The sequence below is a fragment of the Plectropomus leopardus genome, chromosome 3 (assembly GCF_008729295.1).
Source record: "Plectropomus leopardus isolate mb chromosome 3, YSFRI_Pleo_2.0, whole genome shotgun sequence".
Classification (NCBI taxonomy): domain Eukaryota; kingdom Metazoa; phylum Chordata; class Actinopteri; order Perciformes; family Serranidae; genus Plectropomus; species Plectropomus leopardus.
This window is the reverse complement of record NC_056465.1, coordinates 22975012-23000231: the sequence shown is the minus strand read 5'-3', so window position 1 is coordinate 23000231 and position 25220 is coordinate 22975012. Positions and strand designations below refer to the sequence as shown.

The 25220-nt window shown below is 41.4% G+C and overlaps 1 protein-coding gene across 2 annotated transcripts in view; it reads left to right on the top strand.

The window, feature by feature from the left end:
• The first annotated feature begins 498 nt into the window (after positions 1 to 498).
• cep350 (centrosomal protein 350) overlaps positions 499 to 25220 on the top strand; it is a 38128-nt gene continuing 13406 nt past the window's right edge. The window contains exons 1-27 of one of the 2 annotated variants that reach the window (XM_042516982.1): positions 499 to 821; positions 3326 to 3414; positions 3609 to 3652; positions 3827 to 3935; positions 4020 to 4185; positions 5517 to 6178; positions 6310 to 6423; positions 6949 to 7077; positions 9186 to 9305; positions 10897 to 11624; positions 11775 to 11893; positions 13131 to 14143; positions 14331 to 14472; positions 15142 to 15311; positions 15470 to 15644; positions 17321 to 17505; positions 17787 to 17950; positions 19059 to 19169; positions 19350 to 19490; positions 19676 to 19815; positions 19926 to 20033; positions 20138 to 20355; positions 20536 to 20750; positions 20957 to 21235; positions 21328 to 21477; positions 21679 to 21839; positions 23613 to 23735. In XM_042516982.1, coding sequence (XP_042372916.1) covers positions 3330 to 3414; positions 3609 to 3652; positions 3827 to 3935; positions 4020 to 4185; positions 5517 to 6178; positions 6310 to 6423; positions 6949 to 7077; positions 9186 to 9305; positions 10897 to 11624; positions 11775 to 11893; positions 13131 to 14143; positions 14331 to 14472; positions 15142 to 15311; positions 15470 to 15644; positions 17321 to 17505; positions 17787 to 17950; positions 19059 to 19169; positions 19350 to 19490; positions 19676 to 19815; positions 19926 to 20033; positions 20138 to 20355; positions 20536 to 20750; positions 20957 to 21235; positions 21328 to 21477; positions 21679 to 21839; positions 23613 to 23735 — 5771 coding nt within the window. In that variant the 5' untranslated portion in view covers positions 499 to 821; positions 3326 to 3329. The remainder of the gene's footprint in view (positions 822 to 3325; positions 3415 to 3608; positions 3653 to 3826; positions 3936 to 4019; positions 4186 to 5516; positions 6179 to 6309; positions 6424 to 6948; positions 7078 to 9185; positions 9306 to 10896; positions 11625 to 11774; positions 11894 to 13130; positions 14144 to 14330; positions 14473 to 15141; positions 15312 to 15469; positions 15645 to 17320; positions 17506 to 17786; positions 17951 to 19058; positions 19170 to 19349; positions 19491 to 19675; positions 19816 to 19925; positions 20034 to 20137; positions 20356 to 20535; positions 20751 to 20956; positions 21236 to 21327; positions 21478 to 21678; positions 21840 to 23612; positions 23736 to 25220) is intronic. The other variant, XM_042516988.1, reaches the window with a different exon arrangement.

Below are 25220 nucleotides of genomic sequence, written 5' to 3'. Positions count from 1 at the left end.
GTGCTATTAAACATCTGCAAATGCAATCTGACACTCAATATACTGTACACTTGAACATTAATTTGGGCTCATTTGTTTAATACAATTTAATTTATATACCTGTACGTGATATATTCAAATTCATTTTACGTATTCTTTTATTTTATCGTATTAATCTATTTTATTTTATTTTATTACGTGTTTATTCATTGTGTTCTTGAGCCTAATCTGACGTTTTTATTTCCTGGTTTCTCTGTTTTTATCCTGAATATGTGAATTTCTACATTAATTGAGTTATTAAGAAAAAAAGGGAGATCTTCCTTCGCATCTTTACATCTAGCTTATGGACAAATAGTAAAATTCAAAGCTAATATGCCAAGTGTGCATATGTGTGTAGGTTTTTTTGTTTTACGGGGTGGGGCTTTCCTGGCGTTTGACGTGGTGCAACCCTCGCGATATTTCGGTTTCTCAGTTATCTACCCGTCTTGGATACTCCAGTTTCAGCGTTGGGAAACATCAACATAGTAACCCGGGAAAGGCAACCTCAGAGGCGGGTAGCGACATTTCTTTCTAGGAATCTCACAGCTGACCTGGATATTTGGTTACCCGGTCAAACGCTTGGATAACAACGATGGGTGCATGTCGCTAGAAAAAGTTGCTAGCTTAGTTTGCACAACTGCTTGCTAGCATTGGTTTGCTAACGTTAGCTGGCTAACGCTAACGTTAGCAAACAGACAGCTGAACGAAACTGAAGAAGAAGTCCGGAGAAGTTGGGATTTTCTTATCATGAGGACATCGATATGAATGTGGACATCTAGACACGTCGGATCGTCCCCCCAAAGGTATGTGTTACGTCTCAACAAGGAGGTGTATGGCTAAGTTAATTCATGACTTTCCTGTCAGCTAGCGTTAACGTCAACTCTCGAGTGAGCGGCTCCGACTATTCCCTGGACCGAAAACATTTCGAAATAAGTCATCCTGAAGTTAGATGTTACTGTGAGTTTCAGGGATCGCTTTAGACTTACAGGGATTGAGCTGGAAAGGCAATCATGGTTATTTTTTAAAAATCAGGGTTGTTTAAATAATACTTGGAATTTTATAAAACATTAATACCTTGGCCGTAAGTTCACACCCGAGAGTAGATTAATGATGAATTGTGTTGTCCGAGCTACGGACGAGTAATTCCCGGACACGGCTTGTTATTCGTAGCCTTAACACAGGTTATATCTCGACTCTAAAGTGGGTATTTAAGTGACCATTGCTTGCTGTTTAATTCGCTATCAGTATAATATATTACACGCAACGTTATTAGCTCTAACACAAACGACAGTTTGCGTTTAAGTAGTCCATGTACATAATCCTATGTACATCAAACGTGAACCCACCTATTAAGTTTCTTGACATTTTTTAATATAATATTGAACATATGAAGTCACTCAATAGAAGGTAAACTTTTAAGCGACCTATTCGCGGAAAAAAGGGCGATGTTAGGTGGATGTAAAGTTATAAAAACATGATTTACTGCGATAGAGTGAGAGTCATTAGAGTTGAAGTCAATACAAACCATGTAAAGTCAAAGATGGCTTGTAATTTCTTCCTCGCTGAAAGCTGGGGTGCTGTGAAGCAGCCCTCTGCACATTTATGTCAGTAGTGGTCGGAAGCTGTATTGCAGCAGTTCAGGGGCTTACATAGTGTTTTTGTGACCTAGCATCCAACGATGGGTGGCAGCACGGAGCCGATACTGCAGAGCAGGTGTTACATATGTGAGCGAAGAAGAAATTATGCGCCATCTTGGAATTTGCACGGATTGTGTTTGTTTTCGTGGAAATCATCTGCCCTCTATTTGGAAAATTGTGTTTTTGTCACTTAAAGTTCACTCGACATTGTTTGTTTCTTATGCTGATCGGTCGCTGATGGGTTCATCTTTCATCTGATGTGTTCGTAATCACAAAATACTTTCGTTAATAATTTTTCTGACCCTAAATGCCCGATTTAGATTAGTTTACTATGGCAGCAATACGGGACCAGTACAGCGCCGAAATCATTGATCAAGGTTGCCTTTTTTAGACTTTTTGACCGTAAACTTGAGCGAATCAGCTGGTTACGGGTACCAATAACAATAGTAAGTTTGCTTTGCAAATTTCATTTCAGAAATTTCATAATTCATAAAGTTAGCTTCGAACAGGGAAGTGTTTCATATAATGCTGGCGTGTGCACTTCTTACTCACAACCTTTGACTAAAGTAGCTAACGTCAGCTTTTCTCGATGGTCAAGATGACAACCTGGAAACGTTGCTTCCGTGTGCTTTACGGGAAGTTTAACGCTATACCGTTTTTCAGCTGTTCTTGGCACTCCTACCACAAGTTTTTGGATTCAGTCCCATATGGTTTAGCAAAAAACGAACAATTCATGCGATCTGCACAATTGTTATTTTGAGTTTATGATCACAGTCTTCGCTGTTTGACCATGTGATAGTGGGAAGAGCTGTTAGTAAGAAAATCTGTTAATGTAAAGTGTAGAATTGTATGTAGTTTTCTTCCTGTTCGCCCTCTCGGCCTGAGGTGATCGTCACAGGGCTGTGTCACATGATTGTTATGAGTAAAATGCCTGACTACCAAAGAAACGGCTTGTGACTCACAGGGTGTTAAATATGAGTAAAACACTCATAATGAGCCAACTAACTAGGCCAGACTTGAAGAAGGTACTGATTAAAATGACAAAGTTGTCAACAAATTGGCCTAGTGTTATCTCAGGAGGAGGTTTTCCTGATCAGAACAAAACTCTTTAACATCATTTTGTTGTATGCATTATGAGAGTAGGACATACATGTTGGTAAGACTGGACACCTGTACTCTAGCTTTACAGGTTTTTAAAGTAAACATTACATGACTAACAAACACCAGTTCTGCTTACCTTCCCACATGGAACATTTTTGAGGAATGTGCTGTTGTAGGACCGGTTTTAAATATCACTGTGACATGTGTTATGCAAGGAAGTAATTGCGCTAAACACTTACTATTTCTTATGTATTTATGCATGTTTGTCTATATGTAATCTGTTCAATTGCTGGGCATTGATAACGGCTCACTTATAGACTATTGTTTCAAAGGCCTGTTTCAATCCAGTGTTTTAAAGTGCTTGATACGTTTGGTTCTGTGTATTATTCTTTTTGTTTTCAGTTATTGTTTTTTGTTTTATCTGCCCCTGAGTACTGTGTACATTATAATTCTGTTTAAGAGTACACGACTGCATACTTTAATTGATGTTAGTGTGTTGATATTATTTATGCCTCTTTTACCTTACATAGTATTGGTTTTCATTATCTCCTGTCTTATCTTGGCTTCAGGTGAATGAGAGAGATGAGGAGCAGCAGGAGGACTGAGGTGTCTCCTAAAAGATCTGCTCAGCAGCTTACTGATCATAATATTGGCACAGGTTTGTTTTTTGTTTTGTTTTGTTTTTTTTTTAAAGCAGTTTAGTTGCATTGTTGTTTATTCTCTGTTGGTATAGTGTTCATCCAGAAACTTAATTTCTTAATTTCATAATGTAAATGTGTCATAGGGATTGTTTACACATCAAGATGTTATCGGTTGAAATGTAATGAAATTAATTTTCTTTCTGTTTGTCAGAGCTGACAACTGCATGGAAAAGTGTGTCTCAGTCAAAAGCTGCAGTAAGTACACCGGGTACTGTTTTCTGTTGAATGGCTTTGCTTGTTTGTCAACTTCTCAGAAGGAAGTGTCATTTATAAAAGTAATGAGCTCAGCCTGCAAAATCTAATAATGATAGTAAAGTCTTTAATGTTACATAACCCAAGGAGTCTGACATGTGCATTATCTGTCTGTAGTTGCGGCATATAGAAAACCGTCTAGAGGCAGTTCCAGGGACAGGGGTTCTGCTCGACTCTGTAATGGACCCCCCCAAGAAGAAATCCACCAGGGCTGTCCGCTGCAGGGGTGAGTTACTGCAAAATGCCATTGTGATGAGTTTAATTCGACACTTAAACTATGAGTATCTTAACATTTCTGCCTCTATCACAGATGGACAACAAGCTGATGACAATGGAGGGTCCTCAAAGCGCAGGGGACGAAGTCAGCAGAGTCCAGAGAAGAGCAGCTCACGCAGCCCACTGAGAAACACCACCCAGGACAGCAATGTCCGCAGGAACAACAGCGTGGAGTTCAGGGAACCGCTGGCCTCCTACAGGTACAACTACTGCGTGAAAACGCATTTATCAAACATCCTTAGCCACCTGTCTCTTGGTATATTGATAGAGTATGCTTTAATACTCAGGACTGGATATCTGTGGTTGATGCTTTCAAGCACAGATCACAACACTTTGGTGATTGCTTTTCAAATATTCCACATTAAAAAAGCAAACTAAAACTATACCTAAAAGTATAAATCAATTATTGCACATGTATAAAAAAATTTAATCAGTACTACTATTTTAATGATAACAATATAGTCATACAATATAGTGTGTGTGCTCTGTGGAGTGACAACAGAATAAGAAGGTGTTTATTCCCTCCCGGGCTGTGATATTTTCATTGCAATTATTGCATCAGCTCATTGTTTTAACTTGATACATCAGGAGAGCCTTTTCACCTAAATAACAGTCAGTCCCCAGCGCTCTGTACTCTTCAAGACTTCTGTTCAGAGACCATATGTTCTTGACATCTCCTCTGAATAACTTGTAGCTGAATGGCTCACAGACACTTCGGTAGCTTAAGGCTCAGCTGTTTGCAGTGATGCTGCAAAACTGTACATTTTGTCTCTTAATATTATCGCTAAGTGTAAAATAATTACTGGATTTCATATGTGAACATGTTTTTTAGAGCTGGTAGAGAACAAAAGCCAAGGTAAAGGAGAATTAATTTTGTACTTACATTCGCTAGGTGTCCAGAAACACGACTCAACACAACAAATTAATGATGATGTGGCTCTGTGTTTACTGGATGCATAAAAAGTTTATCTTAGATGTAAAAGGTCATAATATGTCAATGATGTGTACACAACTTGTTTCAGCTGCCCCTAAGTTGCCAAAACATCGGTTATATCAGGTTTCAGCAAGTCAAGTCCGGGAAATGAACTGTTAGAAGTTTTTGTCTGTTTTGCTATTACTAACAAATGCACACAATTGTAACATTTTGATATTATGCTCAGGGAGCTGCTAGTAATCTTTTTCTGCTGTCATGTCAGTCGTGAGGGCAGTAGACGTGTACCCGATTTTAAAAATTCCACATTTTCTCTTCATTATTGTTATGGATTTTAAGTAGTTTTCATTATTGATTTTGGTTTCCAAAATCTACCAGCCACTCAGTAGATTACCATTGTTTCTTTGGCTGGCGAGTGATGCAAATCTAGGAGCCACTTGCACATTTTACCGGCATTTGGCTGGTGGCTGAATATGTCAGTTCCACCCTCTATACCCTTTGACCACCCAAACATGTACTGTTCTGTATACTCAGTGAGTGGTAAATTAAGAGTAAATCTTGATCCCCTTCCTGATCCCATGTAATCTTTTTTTTCTCCAGAGAGGCCACCCCTCCACCACATCCCTCCTCTCAGCTGGAGGCCTACAGTTCGCAGTCAGTGCCAGGGTCTTCATACCCATCCTCTCCGCCTCCCTCAGATCCTCTCCTCAGCCAGCTGGTCTACCAGAGAGACACCAGGGACAAACAGACAGACAGGGACCTGGACAGCACACACTCCTCGGCTCTGGAGAGCACCGAGGTCCGCTACCTCAATGATCAGCCAGCCCTGGACACCCTGAGAACTATTGGAAACCAGTCACATCTCAAAGGTGTGCGAGTCCCTGCATGGGAACGGACTGAGGAGGAAAGCACTCCACAAGCACAACGTGGCATGAATAGCCAAGAGTCAAGCTCGTGTCTAGCTCCGGCCCCGGGCTCCATACGGCGAGGGGAGAGCACTCCCTCCACCAGCCCTGGCTCAGCTTCCCAGCGGTTGGAGAACCTAAGGCGCCATCAGCCCGATGATAAGCTAGAAAAGCTCAAAGAGCGCATTCGAAGACAGAGACAACATCTGGAGGAGGCTGCGGAGAGAGAGAAGCTGCTGGGTTGTTTAGAACAGCCCGTTATGGCTGCCGTGGGGAGTAGCAATGCTGGCACTAGCAACATGCCCACAGCCAAAATACGGAAAGTAGCAGCAGCACCGCCTGCACCTATATACAAAGGTACCCAAAATGTTTAATCCCTCATTTTGACTTTTTTAAAATGAGGAGGTAATAACATGTAAATAAAAATTTAAGCCATATAGTATCTAACTGGATGCTACAGCTTACATCCTCAATCTTTTTACTCTCAGGTTTCAACAGTACTGAGACAAAGATCCGGACTCCTGATGGGAAAGTTTGGAGGGAGGAGGAGTTTCACAACATCAGCAGGGAAATATACAGAGACCTGTCACGTCAGTTTGCTGGTAAGCATAGGACACAAACATTTTCTTTTTGGTGCCCTCGTTCCAAATTTGTAATATTTTCTGATATGGTCAGGATGTCAAAGATATTTTATTTTTTATGTTTTGACCTGGGCTTTTTTCTGGGATCCTGAGCTAAGGTTTATGTGGAAAATGGCAGTGATGGGTGATCTCTGACATGCCTGGGTCCTTCTATGTTCCTGGGCTTTTATCCAGGTTTTAATGCCCTATGACATTACATATAGACAGCTATTTGATACACTGCATTGCACATCATTGCATAGCCTGGAGTTGTATTGATCCGTCAGAGACGCAAAAAGACATTGTATCAGCTGTTTTCCGTAGAGGAGGTCTGCACGAACAAACATGGTTTATGCTCAAAATCTTTGGTTTATAAGATCAGAGAATTTTAACCCCGGGCATTGGGTTTGTTTTTCAGCCAGCAGACATCTTTTCATTTAATTTAGAAATGTTTGTCAGTTTGTGTTGCTTTGTGGCTTATTCTCTGCGTGTGTCATCTGTGTACAGAGAGCACCAGATCCAGACATCAGCAGCAGAGGGAACAGAGAGCAGACAGGTCCAAAGAGAGGAGGCCTCCCAAACCAGTCAGAAAGGTCCACAGAGCTGCCCCTTCTTCTGACCTAAATGCAAAACCAGGTATAATAATCCTTTTTTATGTAGGAGGGCCAAGCCACCCTCTGATCTATTTTTAATTAGTGACAGTTGGAAAGCTAAACACGTGGAACAGTCTGGCAGGATTTTATCATGGGTCAGTGCATTTGGTCCAAAACCAAGAGCCTCAAATGTTCAACTATCGATGTGCGTAGACGTTTTTTCCTAACTGACTTTGCTGCTCTAGTTACTCAGCCTTTTAGAGGTGTACTGTGCAAGATTTCCTTAAAGAGCAATGTGTAGATTCACACCAAAGTAAAAGTAAATCATCACTCAGGACCCGTTAGAAGTGTGTGGCAGTGTATTTTTCTGCAGAGACTCTGCCCTCTGCCTGTATTTTCTTATTGTCTTCTTATTTTTGGTGCTCTGGACGTCCATTTGCGTGTCCCCCCACAGCACTCAGGTGAGAATGGGGCTTTATATATACTGTAGGTAGCAGGTACCAGAATGCAAGTAGCAGGCATCCTAGAGATGCAGCGCCAAAAAATGCAAATATCGTGAGGCAAAACGGCATGTGACAGTGAATCTGGGGTTGGTTTCTATTTTCACTTGACTTGTGTATTCACAAACAGTAATCTGTAATCATGCATACTAAGGCCCATTTGTTATTTTGAAGGTCTTATCTACCCTTATTCCCTTGTTAATTTCAGCATGGATTTAAAAAAAAAAAAAAAATTAACTGCACATAGACGCTCGCTGATGTGAGTTAAGTAGTGATTTCTTAAGTATTTAGTGTTGGACAAGTGTATAAACAAATAAACTGTACAGTATGTATTAGTTATATAACAATAAGTCAATGCATTCCTCAAACAGACAGCAGAAAACAGTCTTCAGACAGGATTCAGTGTTTTCTTTCCATGGACTCACTTGTTCCATACCAGGCCTGTGTGTGTTCTAGTACATGAACCAGAGACATTGCTGGCCTCTAAAGCCGTGTTAAGAATCTAATCCCTGAAGAAATGTTCAGTATGTTTGACATGCAGTTTGTGGAACATACAGATACCCACATAGAGGAATCTTACTGCTGTGCCCGCAGTACAGCAAACCTCTGACAGCTGGCAAGTCCCCCCTTCCCATTGACAAAGATGCTTCCAAAGGCACACGTGTAAACATGATTGGTAGTTATCTTCATCTCTGTGTCTGTGCAGACCTGAACACAAGGAAAGATATTGTAATAATGGTATTAGTTTGGCATGATTATCCTAATAAATGCTTCAGTGCAAAAGCACTTAAAACATACAGTACAGTACCAAAAAAAAAAAAAAAAGGATATCCTGAAAGCTGACTGCAAAATATCTCTCCTCTGTGCTCACTCTCTCATTCACTGTGTGCCTGGTATCCAACTTTTGTGTTGTCCCTAAAGTTTGGCTGGTCTCTGTTTCGTGCTGGCACAGCACTATAAATAGCCCTCTGAAATCTGTGGCTAGGTTCAGTTAACTCATCCACCCAGTACAAACAGCTGCTTGGTTAGTGGATGTGCAGTTTCATTACCAGGAAGTGCTCTTAGGTAGAATACAGTCATAGTGAAAATAGCTTAATCCATGTAAAGACACATTGCTGTTTTTGAAATGTAATTTTCCAGTGCTCTGAGCACCACAAATGTTATTCCATGCACACTCATTGTACTGGGCTGTTGGCATAAAACTGAGCAGCAGAGATTGTCATGGATCGCTGTGTGAAATAAAAACAAATTTATCTGCCAGATAGTTATCAGGGGCAAAGAGGAAATGTTCTTGGGGGCGATTTGGGCAAACTACAAAAACAAGATCTTTGATTTCGTCACCTCTCCCACACAACAACTTCAGCAGCTTCAAAAATGTAAACCCAGCCAAGAATTTTTTCTTATCACTAGGTCTGGGTTAAGTGGCCATTTATATTGGTCCTACTTATGCCATGCACCTTGTTTTGAAAATGCTGTCCTTGTGTCTCTTCCGTTCTTTAATCTCTGTGTATATTTATGTTCAAGTGAGTCTGGGCCTGTGGTCACATATCTAATACGCCAACACATGCCTCATGTTCCAACATAAACACTATTGAATTGCATTGCTCTTTACTGGAAGCCTCTAAGGTGACACTGTTCTTTTTCACTGTAGTGATCAGCCCTGCATCATGGCGGGAGGGACAAAAGTTGGTGAAGATGGTACTAGGTCCAGTTCCAAAACTGCCCAGGGAGGAGGACAGACCCCAGACAGCTGACAGACTGAGCAGAACAGGTGGGACCTGGAGACCTCAACTCTTACCCCTCTATACATGCATCTACAACCCTATCTTATATTACTGTGTGAGCCCATTTCATGATATCAGCAGCCGACAAAGCTTGCCTGTGACACAGTCATATCTGCTGTAACCATTTCTCGTAAAACGACATAGATAGAAAATGTGATTAGCTCTCTAGTAGGGTTTAAAGAGCCTCTAAAATGTGTGCATTATTTACATCCAGTGGCATGTAGGAAAGGACCTTAACTGCGGATAAGGTTTTCCTCTTGATCGTCTCCCTTCTCCCTTCCCTTCTTTCAGATGTTTCGTCATTTTAGTTTTCATCTTTTCATCTTAAAAAACTAATCTTATATTTCTGCACTGGCTGCAGTTACATATAATGGAGTATATCCATGTAATTGGAAGATTTCATTAAAAAAAAGTACCTCTAGTTTTGCATGTCTGGGACCTCAGTTAGACTGGCAACTGCGCCTGCCAAAGAATATCAATAAATGAAGAGTCTTTGGCTGCTGCTGCACACACACAGACTCACACTGTCTCACACACTCTTATTCTACCACACTATCTGCATCTCCATCTTTGCCAGCGAAATCTGTACTGGGTACCACTGACCGGAAGGAATAGAGATTGACTGGCTGTTCTGGTTGGGTGCACAATTAGACATGGCCTGATTTCCAGAGGTTGCCCTCTGCGCAGGCTGCATGCACTCTGGGGAATGGCAGAGTGGGGCAGAGAGAGGCTCACTGCAGCCATGTTCTGAAAAAAAAATCACTGTCTGGATTAGATACTGTAAAATCTAGATGGGAATTTTCAATTTGGCCCAGATTAGAGTTGTCGTGGCAAGTCTGCCACCCCCATCCCCCCCCAAGCCTCATTTAGTGTGCATATTTTGTCTCGGGCTACTGCCTTGGCTTGGAGTTTGTTTTAATCTGCTACAGTCACTTGTTGGAGCATCCAGTGTTTTGTGAGCTATGACAAACCTGTTTGTTTAATATTTTTATCATATGCAAAAAATTGAAATAATTTAAAGGATTTTATAGGTTACTGTTGGTTAAAAAAAGTAGTTTAAAGACTGGTCAAACACCTTTACCTCTGATTAATTATGAATCGTGAAGGAAAATAAGAGGGTCTTTCATAATGTCTGTCAATCGTCTTATCAGCAGCAGCTCTCGGGGGGGAACTGAGTGGACCGTGCTAACCTGCCTTAACCAGGCTGACTGACGGCAGGAAATTCACTGAATCAAAACAGTTTTCATGTCAGCAAGAAATCAACTGTTTTTATGTATTGATTCATTGATTTTAATTACCCACCAATAGCAAATGAGGGAAATCTGCCTGTAGTGGAAGACAAGGTCACAGACAGACTGGGAGCCATGATCAATTGATGTATATATGGTTAATAAGTTTAAAACACATATAGTCGGATATGTTTTTATATTTAAACTGCTGTTGTTAATGCAGATTATGCTTCACTTAACATGATGGAAATAGATGTGAAGCGTAAGAAAACATGGTGAGTCTTTAACTGCATTAACGGCATTAACTGTACCAACTGTAACATTTTGCCTTTCTGTAAATGTCCACCAGCCTCCCGCCATCGTTCCAGTTCAGACCCACGCTCACAATCAAACTCTCAGCCTCACCCTAACAGCACAGAAAGGCCTCGTAGTGGATTTCAATCCAAAACCCACTCCACGACCACATCTACTCCCTCATCTGCAGATCGTGAGAGGCCCCCTGTGGGTGTTAGCACGGACCTGTTGTCAGCGGACATCCAGGGGATACTTGATGACCTTCAGCTGGAGTGCAAAGCAGCTGAGAGGGAAGAGAGAGCCCGGCAAAGGTCACGGGGTGGGAGCAGTGGTAGGAGAGGGAGAGGGGGATCAGGGTCACAAACACGGACTCCAGTCTCTGTTTGGGGAACTACTGCGGCAACAGGTAGCTCCTCAAGAGGCTGCCGCAGCGCCAGCCCCACCACACGCCGATCTGAGACTGCTGACTCAGGGCACAAAAAGCGACACTATGATGCAGACACTGTTCGCCAGTACATTTCCAGGCAACAAGAGGAGAGAAAGAGGCATCAGGCAGAGGAGAAGAGGGCACTGAGGGAGGAGGCAGAAAGGAGAAACCAGAGATTGCAGGAGCTTTACAGGAAGCAAAGAGAGGTGGCAAGAACAGCGGCCCCTCCCGGCGACGCACCAGTGGCCCCCGTGCAGAAGCGACTACAGGAGACCTACAACAAACTGCTACTGGAGGAGGCACAGTTGGGTCAGGAGGCCTCCCAGACACAACCTGCTGCTCCTTCAATTCAAATGGTACAGACACAGGAAACATGGTCACTGTATTTACATATGGATGCTGTATTGAGTTGAAGGAGTAACTAAGTGAAATAAAGTAATGAAATTATCATACGTTAGAAAAATAAAGACTATTTGACATATGGTTTTACATGTATTCTGTTACAGAGACCGATGTACCAGCCCTCAGGAGAGTCCGACAAAGAGAACAAAAGGCTAGAGGCCCCACAGAGCCCCTCGAGCAGTGACCAGTCTTTGAATGATCGGCCACCTCCTCCATTATCCAGGTATACACATTCACACTGCCCGCTCACCTCTATTAGCCTCCAGAACAACAAACACTCAGATTTATTGACCCAGATAAAAAAAACAAACAACTCTCTGCACAGTACACGTATTCTTCTATCTACTGGAAATTATGTGTGGGTGGTAAATTCTAGAGAATCACCTGACTGTACCGAACAGAGAAACTGTTTGTTCCCAGATGGTTTGTTTTCATCATCACCCCTTGTAAGTGCCCCTGAAGCTGTATTGCTCTGCGTTTTAGTACAGGATTAAACAAGGGCGGTTTTGCAGTCACTGCTCCTATTTCAGATGCATGAAAGAACATCTCCGATAATTGACTCAAAATAGAGATGAGGGTGTGTAAACAGATATAATAATCATCTTTTTCTGTGTGTATTCAGTTATTGTACCTATTCTGATTCATAGCTTTCCATTCAGTTACAGTGTCGGCTCTGTCCTGTTCATTATGTTTTGTTCCATCAACAGCTACATATCAGGCTGTTGAATACATTTATTCAAAAACAATGGTTGTGAAAAATATGCAGTAATACATAAAGGGTTTTGTTGCAGGTGGGAGTGTATATATATATACTGTATATATACTACAGGTATTCACAATGACATTTCTGTCATTTGCTCTTTTCAGTAGCAAGCAGGATGAGGATACTTGGATATCTATTCTTTAAATGTCTTCCTGAGATTTTACCAGGGTATGACGTTGTTAGCATACAGTGCTACACAAACCCAAACTTGACTGAAACAAAATAAAACTCACCATCTCAATTTTAGTTAGGCTTTTCAGTCGTTTTGTTTAGACTGTTTCAGCAATCGCCAACTCTGGCTTGGTCCAAATAAAATATAATTCACAGGGTTAGATGTGAAAATATGCTCTTTTTCCCCACGGGTTCTCTCTGTCATTGCTAACCGGTTGTTTACAGTAATGTTATCCCCACCACTATCACTTGCAAGTCATGTTTGCCTCTCAGCTGTCGGTTCCATCAGTAGAGACTGACCTCTGTTGGCACATGATGTGCAGTACAATACATTTTCATTATTCTATATTATCTAGTTAAATAGAAAGGAAAAACATTGTAGTTAAAATTTTATTTTTTTGTAGCATTAAAAATCAGGATTTCAGGATTCTAAACACAGAGGTACTCCATAATACAGAGATACAGCCCATGTCTAGTTTACACCTCTTTTTCACTTCTCCTTTCTTTGTTGCTCTCTCTATTGCAGGAATGATCTGGATGTTGGAGTTTCTTCTTTGCTTCAGCCTGACCGTCTGAGCCCAGCTGTTCGACCGTCGACTGGTCCCAGCAGCAGTGCGTTAGCCCCTTTTGGTGACCATCTCTTCTCTCATCTGCTAAGGCTGGAGACTGCAGCTAATGATGTCAAGCACACCCAGCGGCCAGCGACAGCACCTTTCAACAGGTCGCGATCCAAGATGTCCCGCATTGAAGCCCTCAAAGCCACAGCTGCATCCCTCTCCAACCGTATAGAGAGTGAGGCACGGAAGCTTGCTGGGGAGGGGATCAACTATGGTACGGAAACTTCAATGGACGTGGATACTATTAGGCCTTCTCAAGCCAACCTTGATGATGGATGCTGGGCAGAGCCAGCTGCCACAGAAAACGATGATGTAGCGTTGAGGATACAGAGGATTTTGAGTAGCACAGGTCATACTTCATTCAATGGCACAGCTCTTCCAGGAGTGGGAAACCTGCACGCCCTCAGGGGACAGAAGGAAAAGAAGGGTACACACACGAGTTTTATCAATCCACAAACACCTTCAGCTGATGTAGCGGGGCCAGTTCTCAACAGGAAGGGGCTGGTCAATGGCTTGGAAAAGGCAGAAAGAAAGGATAAAATGGAACAAAGGAGAGGATATGGATTAATGGAGGACAGGAATCAGACAGATCTCCATGACTCAAGTGCCGGTTCCATCAGTGAGGGTCCTCTTCTGAGTGAAGGGAGTTTTTCTGAGGATGAAGCCAGCCCCCCTCGTCCCTCTAACAATCATGTTCCTAAACTGGCAGATTGCCTTGGGACAGTGGGATACTGTGCGGGTCAGAGGAGGGATCACCAGCGGTTGTCAGAGTTCCAGAGAGAGGCAGCGAGGTGCTCGGCCCTCAACTCACCCTTTGCACAGCATGACAGCAGCAGCAAAGCAGCCTGGGAGGAGCTGAACAAGGGAAGCCCTCTCAGTGTAATCAACATCTTCACCAAGAACCTTCATGATCACGCTAAAGGTTGGTTCACAAATGAGTACCTTTTCTCCAAGAAAAATCTGACAGTTATGTAACCATAAGAGCTACGCAGAATGTTTGACATAGTGAAACTGTATTGTTTATGCAAACAACCCGTACAACATGCTCACAGTCTTAGACAAGATCATAAATGTTTCTCTGTCTGTTCTGTCTCGTTCTTGTCCTGCAGCGAGTGAGAGGAACTCTCCCACTGCTCATTCATGGCACTCTGGAAATGGCCCTGTAGACGCAGCCATCTATGAAGATGACTTTGTATCATCACATAGCAGTGGAGCCAGTGGTCAGTTAAAGAGAGGCTCCAATTCACGCAGGTAAGAGAAAAATAAGTGGATGTTAATTTTTTAAAGTGACCACTGGAGGGCATACACGTCACACAAATAAAAAAGCTTATGCAGCCCTTTCAGAAATCAGTCCACCGCTGTGTTCTTGATCTCATAGATTTTTCTTTGCAGATTTCTCTGAATAGGAGTACAGCTGCAATGATAAACCAATTAAGCCACCAGTTTTTAACTAATAAATTGTCAATTAATTGATTTATTGCTTTGACACATGAGAAAAGGTGAAAATTATCTGATACCACCTTCTTAGATGAGATTTTTGTTTCAGTTTTCTTTACTTTTCTATGACAGTAAACTAAATACTTTTGGTTTGTCGACAAAAAAAAAACATTTGCAGATGTCATCTTGGGCTTTTGGAAATAATGATTTGGCATTTTTCACCATTTTTGGTGTTTTATTGGCCCAACAACTAATCAAGCAGTAAAAAAAAATCAACAAATTAATCAAAAAATGTTTAAAAAATAAATAAATTATTAGTTGTGGTCCTAATGAGGAGTAACTGATGCAAACACTCAGATTAACTCTGCTTTTTATCTCATGCTCACTGGACATGTTTCCGATATGTTACTTTTTTATTATGTCACAGATTCTTAATTTTATTTGAGAGTGATTAATCTGACATCCCTGTCCCCTTTTTGTCAGCGTGAACAGTCATTTTGAGGAGCTGATGAGGAGGTCTCCTTATGACAAAAGTTCAGGAGGCATCAATTCCCACCATTCGTCCTTTCACTCATCTAGTCACTCACCACATCTTTCCTCCGGTTCAGCATCTGGCTCCTCGCCCTTCTCCAAGCAATCCGCTAGAAAAAGAGGTGAGCATGAATATTTTTGCATAATTTCTTGGGCAACTGAATTTAAAAAGAAAAAAAGTTCTAAGGAAATAAAGTACATGACTCTTTGTGGTCAAATGCTGTGTTTTGACAGTTAAAAATCCCTCTGCACAAAAGAACCACTCCATTTTCCTCTGCAGGCACTGCATCAGACCAGAGTGATGCCACTCTGGTGGAAGAGCAAAGAAGCTCCTGCTCACCTCCTTCAGAGGAGTTATCCTCTGAATCCAGGAAGAAAAACTCTGCTCACAGCCAGGCCAAGAGTGTCCTCTCTAATGACACTTCAGGAGAAACTTCTGGGCTTTCTCACCAAAGGTAATGATCTTCATCAGACTAAAGTAAGGGGGAGGTTTGTTACTTTTGGTTTAGTCGAGTGCTATCAAACTTTCCACATGCAAGGTTTCGCTGTGAGTGAAAGATATCAAATTGAAGACACTGCAGTGGTGTAAGAGAGGCGAATGAATGGTGAATGGTTTTCCCACAAGTTTGAATTACCCACACATCCAACTGTCTTTGGTATTTCCTTCCTTCCTGGTTTTCCGTAACCTTCAGTGCAACACTGCTTTGTGGGAGGAGTTGTGATGGCTTACTTTGCGATATTTTTCAACTGTTGTTGTTGTATATGGTAGATTATGGATCTTAATTTCAATGTTATTCCCAGTTATTTCACTGGTTACAAATTAATTTTGAAAAGAAACCAAACTGCATTTCCAAGCATAACTAAAATGTCACTTAAAAATCTGTTTGCACTCAAAGATCAATGAGATCTTTCCAGCACCTGGTCATCTCAGCTGTTGCCCTCTCAGCCACTCAGAAACCTCCAATTGGTCTATGCTGTAATCAGTATTAGGTTAATTTATCTGGGCATGACTAATTACTAAAGTATGTAATTAGTCAACTAGAGAGCCCTAGTTGAGGCTGCCAATCTAAACAGTCTTGTGGCTTGCTGTTCTGTTGAAGGCTTGAGGGCTGAAGCAGCCATTTAGTGCCCGGCAACAGGAGGAGGCTGCAGCTCAACCTGAAACTGAAAACAGTGGTTATTTTGTGTTGAGGGGCCTGCAGGGTGGTTTGTCAGGTCAGCCAGCTTGGCCACAGCCTGGGCCTGCAGCCAAAGGAGAGGAGAGAGGTTTTTTTTTCTTCTAATCTCAGTGCCCGGTAGTGACATGTGAGCCTGTTAATGGTACTCTAAAGCCCAGGTGGCAGATTCCTGCCACTCTGTGGAGCTTATTTGTCTTACACGATAAAGGCAAGACATTCAGACAGGATCATGTCCTTCTTTGAGCCATTTACAAAGCAGGATGTTGTTTAACTTTGGTGGTGATTTAGTGTTTATAACTGTATTTTATTACTGTGCTTTATTTCTTTAGGGGCAGCACGCATTCATATCTGTTTTGGTTATGACATCTAACTGTTTTAGCATTGATATTGTGGTAATATTGCTGTGTTATGAGATGTGACTTGAAATAGGATTGTTATCCCTGAGGAAAAACAGTGCCACAGTCTGCTGTCCTCACTAGGGGAATGAAGTTTATCCTGATCTCTTCAGACATCGTCCTTGGCCTCTGATCATCTCTCAGCAGCACAATATAGCCATTCATACTTTTGGCCTCTCACTGCAGGGTTACGCTGCCTCAGTCAGTTCTAGGGTTTGCAGGATGAGGGGCCCCCTCTTTCTTTATCATTAGGTCAACCAGGTCTTCTTTTCAAACTGTTCAACCCCCTCTGCAAAGCCTGTAACATCCCTTTTCCTGTGAATAGTTTAATAAACCTATTTTGGAGTTAAAGAAACAAAAAACAATTTGTTGTATTTGAATCATTTTAAAAACATTTTGGAAAATATAACATTGAAGCCTGATACCAATGCACCCATAGACTTTTAATCTGAATGCCACAGATGTATCTACTTTAAGAGATGTTGTCTGGTTTCACAAGAGTAAGTGATCTTTCCTGTTTTACCTGAGCTTGCTTTCTTTTTCTAAATATATTTCTAGTTTGGGACTCCACAGTAAGAAGTCTTCAGCAGGCAGGCCCAGACAGGCTTCCCGATCTGGCTCTCCATACTCTGGTTCTCCTCCAGGAGCAGACTCTCCCAGTGAGCCTGTGAGAAGTGGCTCTCTAGGAGCAAATAACACAGGCACCACAGGTCGCAGTGGTAGAGCAGAGACCAAGACCACAGGTAAATGAAACACAAAATAATATAATAAACAACAGATGTTTTGTAAAGAACTTTTTTGAGAAAGATTTTGATAAAGCATCGTGCGAGTCTCCAAACAAGTTTGACCTTTTTGTCAGCACTATCTAAAGTCACAACTTTAAGACAGAAAAGAAAATATAAACTTAACTGTTTGGTGTTTTACTCCTTACACCTATTAAAGAATAGCATGATTCACAAAGTGCTACACTCCAAAGACATCCACCTTTATTAATATCGCTCTATCTGCTCCTCTCTCTACTCAGGTGAACTGCAATACTCGCCTGCTGTGTTGCAGCAGCGTATGGCAGCAGAGCTCCAGTACCTGGAGTCCATTGAGGAGTCAGTCCGACAGCTGGGCGACATCGAAAGGGTTATGGGTGTGTCCATGGCTCAGCAGGAGAGCGTGTCATTGGCCCAGATGCTTAAGGTGAAGAAAGGGTTTGTTGCTAAAAGCCCAAAACATGGAAAGCGTCTGACGCTCATGAATTGAAGTAGACCATTTTTTTTAAACTGCCGCCCCTACTTTGACCTTGTTTTGATTTGGGAGGTCAAAGCAGGGACCAACGTCAGTAAATTACAGCTTAATGTCAGACCACTGGTGGTTACGTCACACAACATCTACAGGTCTTAAAACCTAACTTGCCGCATAAACCTGACAACAGCCATTAATTATCATGGTATCAAGTTGTGATCAGCTGTGCTTTATGTGCATTTCATCCACCTGAAAGGAAAAAAAAAAGCTGAAATGAGATGGCTGGTCTCCTGTGGCTTTAATGCCAACCAACTCATGAGAGCAGCAGCACATACCCAACAGCTGCCCTCCTGCATTATGTAATGTTATAGGTGTTAAAGCATACAAACTTGTGCCCGCCTACATATTAACAGTAACCAGTAACCTCTTAAGTATTGCTGGTTCAGTGGTGCTGGAATTTTAAATATCATGCCTACAGTGCACCATAGTGGCATCTATTGAAGCATGTCAAGTGAGTCGCTTCAATGATCACTTTCAGTGCATTTGGTGCTTAGGAGGTAGAAGATAGATTTATTGGTCATTTTTTAAACAAAGTTTAAAAAACGAAATTACAGTTATCCTTGATCCTGCTACAGCTTTTGAATTGTAGGTTGAGTTGAGTAACTGAAAGTAAGAACTACAAAGAGGCTGTGCAGTGTATTAAGCTGCGTCTTAAGTGTTGTTATTTCAAAAGTTGTATTAATGTTAAAAAATTAAAGTTAAATTACACTTTTCTTTTTAGCTGACTCAGACATTTTATATTTAGCTAAATATTAATGATTATAAGAGAGCACATACTCTGTGCCTTTTTATGTACAATACTAATGGTAGTTTCACATATATAAGTTATTCCAAGTAATTATATTTTTCTGGGACTTAAATGAGTTATTGTTGCTGCATAACATTTAAACAATATATACTTTAAGAGCCTTTTTGCTCCCCATATATGTCAGTGACTTACTACCTCACTAATGTCTTTATTGATGCGCTGTATTGACCTGCTCGCTGAACTTTGACCCTGCAGGCAAGAGAGCAGAGCCATGCGCGTGAACTCTACGAGCTGAAGATCAAGGCTGAAAGAGAAGCCCTGGAGACACAGCTGCAGCTGGAGGAAAACAGGCAGAGAGTGGCCAGGGTACAACACACACACGTGCATGCATACACACACAGTTAATTAGTTAGTCTACTCTCGCCAACAATATATGTGCATTTTTAAATAATAGCTTTAGTGTTTGCTTCCTCACCTTTTGAATTCTAAAGTTTGAGTGCTTTTATTTTCCTGTGTGTATGATATCCATGCTTGTTTTTCATCCAGGCTCATTCAGAACTGCAAGAAAACTTGGCTACAAATCAAAAAGAGACCTTGGAGACCCTCCAAGAGGCAACTACGAAGATGATGAGTCAACAGGCTGAGGCAGCGCGGTACACAGCCGACACTGCCCGACACATCAAGGAGGTTAGCAATCCCTGCCTTCCTCTCTGCCTGGAAAACAGCCCGCGTCCTCATTTTATAACAAAAGCTGATTGATTGTTTAGTTTCAGTAAAGTAATAACAATACATTTAGAGGAAAAAAGTGTAATTTTCTCTCAAAGACTCATCAAATCAAACATTTGATTTGTATATTGTTCTCTGTCTGTTAGATGACTGAATTGGCACGATCGCAGATAGCGGGAGCTTTGATCGTTCCTCATGATGTCTCTGATTCCTCCATGTTGGACAAGCGGGAAGAAGAACAGAGCTCCTATTCAAAGCAGCGGCAGGAAAAAACTGACTCTGACAGGTAAACTAAAAACACCATTTGTTAAATAACTGCATTTTTAGTCATTTACACTGCATGCTGTCTTTTATTTTAAATTTTGAATCAGTGTCTTATCTGTATGTCTTGTACAGCTTCCCTAGTGAGGTGTCGAGCAGAAGAACAAGGCCAGAGGAGCCACTGTCTTCTCTGAACAGTCTCAGTCACTCTGACTCTCTGTCCTTCAGAAGACCCAACATCAGGTACGAGTCAAACCTCTCATGTAACACTAGTCTCTGTTCCCCATTAGATTTGGGGAAGATACATCTAAAGAGACACTAAATATGTCCCTTGCCTCTTTCCTCAGTGGTGCAGACTCCAGCAGCCACCATAGCCCGTCGCATGTTTTATCAGACCACAGAGAACAGACGAAAAAAGGAGCCATAGAGGCGAAACGGAGGATGGGAGCAGCCGAGGAGAGGAAGGAGAGGGAAGGAGGTAGCAGCTCCATAGAGGACGAAGTTCTTACTGCAGCAAATGACTCCCTCTGCAGTGACAGCATCCCCTCGATAGTGGATGAGAAAGGTACCAGCATGACATGTAGTTTAAAAGTTAACATGCTTTTTATTGTGGCGTTTGTTCATCTTTGAGGGGCTGATGTTACATAAGTGTCACCACCACTGTTAGACAACGTGAAAACTGTATCACTGTTATTTCATAGTTAATTTTTGATGAAATATGAATCTTATTTTTCTGGCCCTCCAGGAGACAGTACATCTGTGGCAACTGAATACTCCCTGAAGTTTGATGAGTCGATGACAGAGGATGAGATAGAAGAGCGCTCCTTCCGCTCTCTGCTGCCATCCGAGGCGCACCGCCGTGGAACTATGGAAAAGAAATCCCGCCACCATGACGAATCAGAGGATGATGGAGCCAATCACAACACAACAACAGCGTCAGGGGCACACAATATTTTAAAGGTGAGAGGGCAGTGTTGTTATACCAAAACTTACCCAACGAATGTCCTTTTTTTTGCCTTGATGAACCTTGTGGTTTGTCTTTCTTTTGATGACTTACACACAATATTACTTTTCACTGCCTCATTTTGCGTCTCCTGTTTTCCTTTGTTTCCCCTTTAATCTCCTTTTCTCCTAACCCAAATCTTTTCACCTTTGCTCTCATGCAGTCTCAGGATGCAAGCATGGCCTTTGCTGGCGGACAGGACAGCTTTTCCCAGTTCACCATGGACATGGTGCGTCAGTACATGAAGGACGAGGAGGTAAGACTGCAGCACCAGAGCTCTCTGCTGCATCTTCGACAGAAAGCTCTCAAAGAGAAGACCAGAACTGAGCTGGCTTGGCTAGAGCATCAGAAAAAGAAGCTGAGGGACAAAGGAGAGGATGACAAAATGCCACCAATCAGGAAGAAGCAGAGGGGCCTTCTGTTGAAACTACAGCAGGAGCAGGTACATGGAGGCAGAAATATAATTACAATAAGTGACAATGAGGCTTTGAGGTATAGTGTGTTCTTAACCAGCAACTGTGCTCATGTTTGTAGGCTGAGATCAAGCGACTTCAGGAGGCCAACAAAGCAGCCAGAAAGGAAAGGCAGCTGTTGCTGAAGCAACAGGAGGAGATTGAGCGCATGAGAAACTCTACATTCAGACTGAAGGAGCGTCTAAAGTGTGCTGGCGGTGAAGCGCCACCTGTGAGTAGTGCAACAGTCGCTAGTCACCTCACCACAAAGAACAGATAGATTTAAGGGATTTCTTTTTAGTATTCTTTGTTCTACACATGTCAAATCTTAATTGAATCAAGATAAAGCATACTTACAATTTCAGAACATGCCACCATTTTTTTGCTTCACTAATACTTGGTCTGTCTTCATGACCATTCGTCCGTCCTCCAGGAGACTCCTGTGTCAGAGACCCCTGTGTCTGAGGCAGCCTCCCCAAACATGAGACATGCTGAGGATCTCCGCAGCCCCTCTCCCTCTCTCTCCATTTCTGGAAGTGAGACCAGCAGCATCATGCAGAAGCTCAAGAAGATGCGCTCTCACATGGATGAGAAGTAAAGACTTTTATTTTATTCTCCTTATATTAAGTGGGTTCTTTCTTCTTACTGATAATTTGACGATTTATCAGCAGTCATACTCCTCTATTAGTGTTTTTAACAGTGCTTACTCCAGGTGTGTCCTGCTGCCTTTCCCCTTGAGGTTTGCTTCTTTTGTGGTTTTAAAAATATTTTCTAAAAAAGTAGGAAAGCTCACTAACTTGTTTTTTTTACCTTTTTTTTACCTTTGCCTTTTACATTTCTTGTTTTGTTTTTGCCACTGATCACATTCTGAGCACTGTGGGATGGACTGTGTTAACACAGACTGTGATCTAGTCTTACTATTTATTGCATTGCACTGCTGCACAATTTCAACTAAGCCTAAAGTAGGACTTTTATAAAAATTGTTAAAAATAGTTAAGATGTGTTTGACAGCATTGGCACACTGCTTTATGCAAAAGTGCGATTTTTTTTGTATTCATTCTATCATGACAAGTCACAAAAGTCAGAAATATTTTAATTCTATCCAAACGGGATTTTACTTTACAAGAAGCTAATATAATGAAAACTAATCAGTTTATGCTACCTTTCTTTTGCTGCCTAAATGCTGTAAATGTGTGAATGAGTGGATGTGAGGATAAGCATGCTCCATGTTGTTCTCCATCTAAACTAGACAAGAACACACAGTCTCTGCTGCCATGCACCCCTTAACATCAGATCTGACCTGTAACAGTGAGAAACTGTGCTGAAAGTTGCAATCTTAAACAAATTATTTAAATCAAAAACACCAGACAATATTAAACTTATATAATTTTAACACTATGTATCTTTATACGGAAACTTTCAGTTGCGGAGGCAATTATTTTTCAGATAATACAAAAAAGGTTGTGCATTTCATAATTTTTATTACACACACTTTCTCTTGTGTTGACAAGTAACTGCGTGTGCTCGGAGTCCCTGTATGTCCTCCAAGAGTTTTAGACTTGGCACCAGCTCCGGTCAGGTGATTGTCGAGCCTCTCATGACCGAATAACTCCAACAAATGGGTTAATTGTTCTGGGGTTTAGGATTTATAACTAGGCTATAAATCAAAGGCCTTCCTTGGTAGCACTCCCAACTTTTTTAGGTCTAGATTTGTTAAAAGTTACAGTAGCAGCACAACTTTGGATTTGTTTGTGTTTCTATTGATTTTTAATCAATATATTATGCATATTATTATATTATAGTCAACAGGTTTAGGTCTAAATCACAACAAAAGAAAGGATCGTGCGTTTACTGGCTTGCTGGGTTGCTTGCCTTTTTCCTTTTTTATTGCACTATCAATTGTTTCTTCCCTTCCCTCTGTCACTCTCTATTACCACTGACTATATTCAGCTTGATATAACAAACTAACATAGTTGTAATCATTTCACTTAAGGCAATTTCTTCATACTGTAGGTGTTCTGATGAATCTATCATGTAACCCCTTCCATAATCAGGTTTGGCAGTGATCTTACCACCAACCAACCCCCTGCGCTCAATGCCCATACGCTAGCTAAAATTTTCATGGTCTCCCAAAACATAGTCATTTAAAAATAGCCATATTCTAACAGAAACCTGACAGGCTGACACCATTGGTGCAATTAAACCGCGTTTGCTCATATCACTCTTCTCTCTCCCTCTCTCTACTTGTCTTTCCCCTTTATGTCCTTTGTGTCTTTGATGTTTTCCCCCTCTTACATTGTGTGTTGTTTATTTCCATACCCTTTTTTTGTGACTCTTTTCACTTTGTTGCGTGCTTGTGTGTTGTAGACACTGTTCCCCTGTCCACTACTTCTTCTCTGTGTTCACGGCCCACCACTGGGCCTCCCTCAGTGTTTGTCTTCCCAAACTCCACCCTAAATTCCAGCTCTTTATCTACAACCAGTTGGTCAGGTACTGTACAGTGCTCTCTACCTCTTGCCCAGCACCTCCACTTAGCCCTGCCCTGCCTCACTCCCCCTCCACCCCATGGAACATGCTTGTGTTCATCCACTGGCACTGGGAAGTTGAAGGGGAGGGACGGTGAATGATGATTGATGGGATGGGTTGGTTTGTTTCCAGGATGGATTTTTTGGGGGAAACAGTTTGAGTGAAAGCTTGAGAAGTGCCCAAGGAAGGCTGCCTTGCTGAAATAAACTAACCCTTTGACATCTTCACTTTTAAATATAATAATTTTTATGCCAGTTTTGCCAAAACATTCTGATTGAAAACAAAAACAGTTGTTACATTGAGATTATTAGAGGTTAGATCAGTTTTCTTTTGTGAAGGTTGAAGGTTGTGTTTATTAATATAGGAGCCTTCCTTGTTGGATGGGAATCTCAGACTCAATGCTGGGATTTCTGTGGTGTTAAATTTGTGACTCTTCCCCTCTTTTTTTCTTGCCTCTTGGAATGAATGTTTCAGTGCATCTCTCTTCAGTGCCCTTCATATTTTGGCTGCTGGTCGGTCAGCTCCGGCCCAGTCGTTGATACAAAATGTTTTGAGATCAAACCACACTGTGACATGAAAGTAAAGGACTTTTTGCAGAAAAAGACCAGAGATAGAGTGGTCTATCTCTTTAATGAGCCCACTAAATCTTAACTAGCACTCTTTATAAGGTAACTGTTGCATAGGATTGGATAATAAGTACAGATGGCCATTGGCTGTAATAGGGTTTGGGGAGGCACTAAAAGGAGCCCCTAGTCTGGTTCTTTAGTATCTGGTCTGTCATCAGTATACATTAGGTCAAGAGAAAGGCCTCTAAATTAGATCAAGGCTAAAAAATACTGCACTATAATGGCACCCATAGCTGTGGGAGACCACATTACACAACAGCTATACCTGACTGCACTTAATTCTGATATGAATATACAGAGATATGTTTGTAAAAGAGACTCAGTTGGATTCAATTTACAAATTCTGTTTGCTTTGCAAGACAAAAGAACTGTTGTTTAATTTTCATTGGTCAGCGGATGAAGATGTCTTAAAAAAGAGACATTCATACTAGGGTTTCTTTTTTGCTACTGATCCTGATCTGAGTCATTTGATATGGAGTATCTGCTTATTCTGAGTCCCGATCCATTTACCTGGATAATACAGCTGCACACTTCAAGTACTTTAAAGTTATTAAAATCAATCCAGTGTGCTTGCTTGACAGATTAATAGCTCTGTAATGCAATACAAGGAAAAATGACTGCATCCAAACACTTCCTTAAGGATTTTTTAAAATTTTATTTTCACAAAATAAAAAAGTAAACAAACTAAATATATTATTTTATGGCGCTTATCACAATTCTACTAGGTGCAGCATTTGTTTCTTCAACAAAATAACAGAATAAACAAACTAAAATGTTTCGGCAGAAATAGCTCTCAAATCCACTTAGTGTAGCATAGTAACAC